The 4,730-nt window shown below is 52.4% G+C and overlaps 1 protein-coding gene across 5 annotated transcripts in view; it reads left to right on the forward strand.

Moving 5' to 3' along the window:
- The window catches only part of LOC122378938 (transcription factor AP-2-alpha-like), a 44,117-nt gene extending 39,449 nt beyond the window's left edge, over window positions 1–4,668 (forward strand). For all 5 annotated transcript variants that reach the window (XM_043360649.1, XM_043360651.1, XM_043360647.1 and 2 more), the window contains exons 7-9: window positions 2,010–2,151; window positions 2,661–2,832; window positions 3,551–4,668. In XM_043360649.1, the coding sequence (XP_043216584.1) occupies window positions 2,010–2,151; window positions 2,661–2,832; window positions 3,551–3,664 (428 nt within the window). In that variant the 3' untranslated portion in view covers window positions 3,665–4,668. The remainder of the gene's footprint in view (window positions 1–2,009; window positions 2,152–2,660; window positions 2,833–3,550) is intronic.
- The last annotated feature ends 62 nt before the right edge of the window (window positions 4,669–4,730 follow it).

Genomic DNA, 4,730 nt, shown 5'->3' on the forward strand with positions numbered 1-4,730 from the left:
AGCTAGCTACCTCATGCACAGTGCACAGATCATCGTATTCATAATGCACCACGCGGCGCGCCGTCCGCAGTATAATCCTGACCGGGTATCGGAGGGAAATTCCCGGAAGGCTGATGCTTCGGAAAACACGGCTCTTGTCTGAGTACACGGAGTCTGGATGTATTTTATGGAACAGGCGATGTATCGACTGCCTTCAGGTCGTCACAGTAATTTGCGATCTGATATCTTTAGGTAACAATGGCCTAGATTATGCTAAGAAAACGCTTCTGCTTTTCAGTTTCGTTTGTTTACTTAGCAATATTGTGCGTAATACTTGTGTATTTTCATGTATCTCCATGTTGTTTCAACACTTAAATTGTCTGGGAATGATCCAGCGTTGCTCATTCACCCTGTTACAGTTTGCTATGCCTTATCCCATTCATTCTATGTTGTACTTGGAACGCTCATTCGGCTCACTGTTCTCCTACTCCCCGCGCTCCGCCGAGTCCCCATTACCTCTCAGCCAGCCTCACTCTCTGACCACACCCTCTCTCGCCACCGCTGAGCGCGCGCCGCGCAGCGTCCGCTCCAGTGCGCGCGCTGTTGCAACACCTCCCGCCATCGTCGGCGATCCGAGACGATACTGTCGACCGGGCGGTCATTAGCTGCTCGTCTGCGGTCTGGGAGACAGTGAGAGCGAGTCAGAACGGCCGGGAACGGGTGGGCAGGAGCGGTGGTGATTGATGGACGGCGGTCGCCCCTCCTACCCTGACGGGCCGAAGCCAGTGGCTGTCACGGTGGCCCTCCCGCTGCGGGTTGGAGGGAAGGTTGGGGTTCGCTGAAATGTACCAAGGGATGAGGGGGGGGGGATGCTGAACGAGATGCTGGATGGTAAGGGGTTCCGCGTGTGGTTGGTGGCTCTGAAACTTCCTAGGAACCTCTCGCTAGTTCCGTTATTTTCATTTGGCATCCATGGCTAGTCCTGTTTGTCTTCAAGCTTAACGACAATTCATACAACGGAAACATCTCTCTTATTTTAACATCGCCAACCGTGCTTCAATCTGGCTTGCGCTCACCTTTGTTAACACTAAGCACTAAACACACGTATGCACCTCTGTGATATGCATGCCTGAGGTATCCAGGTATACAGAAGCCAGTGAGCCGTGTGACGTATACATTAACCTCCATGGCCCGGTTGCTCTCGAAGGAGATCGTCATAATCAGGCATGCAAGATACTTCAAGCCTGCACTGTGCACATGTTTAATTAGTTTCAGACTCCCTGACCCATGTCCTCTCCCATATTTTATTGTCTGGTCGTTGACCTTCTTATGCTCCTGGTCACACATACAGTCATACGTATCCTGTGGTCGATCTTTTACCCCGGCAGCTGCTATCATAAGCAGTACTGCTCCCCTTCACCTCTGGCCCGTGTCCCGATCGCAGTGTCCCCAGTCACTCCAGTCTGTGCTGAGGTCAGTGGACTAGGCAGCAGCGGGTGACTGGGACTCCTAGAGTCGCTCTCCTGTATAGTGGTAGTGGTAAACAAATGAGGGTGCCACTCAAACAAATGACGTGGCGAATCGGGCACTGCTCATCTGTCCATCGGTTTTGTTCTTTGTTAGGTGTTATTCACTTGCCGATAAATCTCCTATTTCTACTTTGCATTCTTCCATTTACTCTAACTTTGCCCGGCTCCTTCGTGCAACATTGACAGCTCCTTCGTGCAGTTACTTGTAACAGTTTCGCACTGTCACAGGCGCAGCTTCCCGCCCTCTCTGAAATTTACTTCTTCTGTTTGCCCTCGCTGGGGTGTTTTCCTTGGTCTCGTCTTACATCCTTTCCACCAAGTCTCACCGCTTTCACTGTTGATCCCTGATCAACCCTGATTGACTCTCGTTTCCTACCCATCCCCATCTTTCTCACTCAACTATTTCCCTCTTCATCGCTCGTTTTCCTTCTAGTTCCCCTCTTTCAGTTTTGTATCTAGTTTGCCCCTCTCTCACCCCCCTCTCCCACGCTCTTTTCTCAGGTGAGGCGATTCACCTGGCACGTGACTTCGGATACGTCTGTGAGACCGAGTTTCCGTCTCGCCAAATCGCCGAGTACTTGTGCCGCCTTCACTCCGCTCCGGCTGAGCAATACCAGCGGCGAGAGCTGGTCAAAGCTACCAAGTAAGTACCGGTACTCAGTACCAGCGACGAGAGCTGGTCAAAGCCACCAAGTAAGTACTGGTACTCGGTACCAGCGACGAGAGCTGGTCAAAGCCACCAAGTAAGTACTGGTACTCGGTACCAGCGACGAGAGCTGGTCAAAGCCACCAAGTAAGTACCGGTACTCCGTGCCAGGGGAGAGGGAGTCGAAATTTACATGTAAGTACCGGTACTCATTAGGTATCGGTGGCGAGGGACGGTTGAAGCCACAAAGTACCGGTAATGGGTGTGAGCTGTGAGAGGTCTGAAAGAATTGAAGTTTGGAGGCGTGATTTTGTTGTCAGGTTTGTTTATGTCGTAATGATATAATTGAAAGACCTTCTCAATATCGATATGGCTGGCTCTGTGACCAAGAGCGTGCTGCTGGCTCTCCAGCGCAGACTGTATGAAGTATTTCACTCTCCCACCCTGCTCCCCAGCTGAGACAAATTGTCCCCTTATAACCCCGCCCTTCCCCGTCCCTTCTACAGGGAGATCACAAAGGAGCTGATGGACCTGCTGAACCAGGACCGGTCGCCGCTGTGTAACACGCGGCCGCAGATCATCCTGGACCCGCAGATCCAGCGGCATCTGACGCACTTCTCGCTCATAACGCACGGCTTCGGCAGTCCGGCCATCGTGGCGGCGCTCACCGCCATTCAGGTGAGAATCACGGGTGCTCATGTGGTGAGAACAGTGGCTCAGAGGCGCTCACCGCCATTCAGGTGAGAATGACGGGCGCTCACCGACTTAGGAGTGAGAACAGGTTGCGAACGGCACTCACCGCTATTTAGGTGAGAACAGTGGGCGAGCAGCGCTCATCGCTATTTGAGTGAGATGACGAGTGTGCGATGTTCTTACTGACCAGTGGGTGAGAATGGAGTGAGCAGCGCCCTGGTAAGAGCGGTGAGAGTGCGATGCTGTTGGGCGAAAACGGCGGTGCTATCGTCGAACCGAGTGAAATTGATGGTTGAATGGCGCTTACCGCTATGGGTGAGAACCACGTCGACACTCCCGCTATCCGGTAAAAAGATCACCGGGTCGATGGCGCTCACTGATGATAAGTGAGATGAGGGGTGAGCGGCCGCTGGCAGGCTGAGTGATGTTTGACGGTTGATTGGTTGAGAGGGGCTAAGAAAATAATGTTGGCAGGTTGTGAAAATGGTTTGTGAATCAATCGCGTTGGTTTTTGTTTGAGAGTTGTGAGCAGGTACTTCTAGGTGATTTTGATACGTTTTAATGGATCGTGATTGTAGTCTTGATTGGAAAAGGAGGCATCTTTATTTCGTATGGCCAACGTTCAAGCTTCCTAGCAATGAAATCACACAGAGGCATAGCCTAGCGACCCGCTCGTAACTCGCGTTTGCTGCTTTTCCGACAGAACTACTTGAACGAGTCGATCAAGTACCTGGATAAATCGTTCCCGACCAACATACACATCCACCTGGGCTCCCCGGGCCTGGACGGAAAACACAAGGACCTCGACAAGAAGTAGCGGCCGTGCTGCCGCGTGACGTCGCTGGTACTCGGTCGCTGATTGGCTGCTGACGCTGCGGCGGACCAGCACTCTCAGTGCTGGTTTATGTGGCGTGCTGCTGTCAATATAGGTGTCCAGTGAGTATAAAACACACACAGAGCGTCAGTTATATTCTGTAACAGTGGGACCAGCTCTCGGCAGGCCTGGTGGTGTGCCGTGGCTATTCAAAGTGTGCCATGGAGCGGCCTGCCCGGCTCTGTTTATGATTTGTTTGCCGGCGGTGCTCTTTTGTATCCTTTTGTACAGCGAATGTTATGGAAAATGCCGCGGGTTGTTCCAGGACGGCTGTATTTTGTCTTCCGTCAGGCAGCGGGTCGATTTTTGTATGAATAGTGCCTTCTGCGCGGCCCAAGAACTTGGTGGTAGAGCTCATGGACCCATGACTGTTCACCAGCCTTGCTCAAACCGACCAGTGGTGCCTGACGCGGCCACCAGAGGCGCTGCGGTCGCATGGTGCACCGTGAATAGAAATAAATGCATGTTGGGGCGGGACATGGTGCTTCTAAAACCCTTTGTTTTACGTTTTGGAGCGTGTCCATGGGGAAACCTTGTAATGTAACCGTATTCGTCCTGGGGCGTTGACGTGTTACATCGTGTGAAATGAACTATAGGTAGCTCCGTTTATTCGGTGACATTGGTGCTTTCGAAAGGTTTACTCCGAAGCGCGTGCGGCTTGTTGGACTGTGTCTCAACACCATGGGCCAAACAGAGACGCGTTAATACTCATGACCGCGGAGCTGTGTCAAAGCATTCCAGTTTGATTTGGGGCACAACTGACCGCGCCGACTGGCGTTTGCCCTACGACTGCGTACCCGGACCTCTCTGCGCCCCAGAGTCCAGCGCTGGGCGCGGCTGTCTGCATGCTGTGTGTATATTGTTAGTAACGGATCGAGCCGCAAATTCGCAGCGTGTGATGTCAATGCATTTAAGCCGTTCAATAAAGTCGTCCCGTGACCGGCAAACACGAGTGTGACAGTCTGAAGTCGGGTGGCCTTTGGTGGACATTTATCTAAGCACTTGGGGA

This window comes from Amphibalanus amphitrite, unplaced genomic scaffold, assembly GCF_019059575.1.
Source record: "Amphibalanus amphitrite isolate SeventyFive unplaced genomic scaffold, NRLGWU_Aamphi_draft 000068F_arrow, whole genome shotgun sequence".
NCBI classification, from domain to species: Eukaryota; Metazoa; Arthropoda; class Thecostraca; order Balanomorpha; family Balanidae; genus Amphibalanus; species Amphibalanus amphitrite.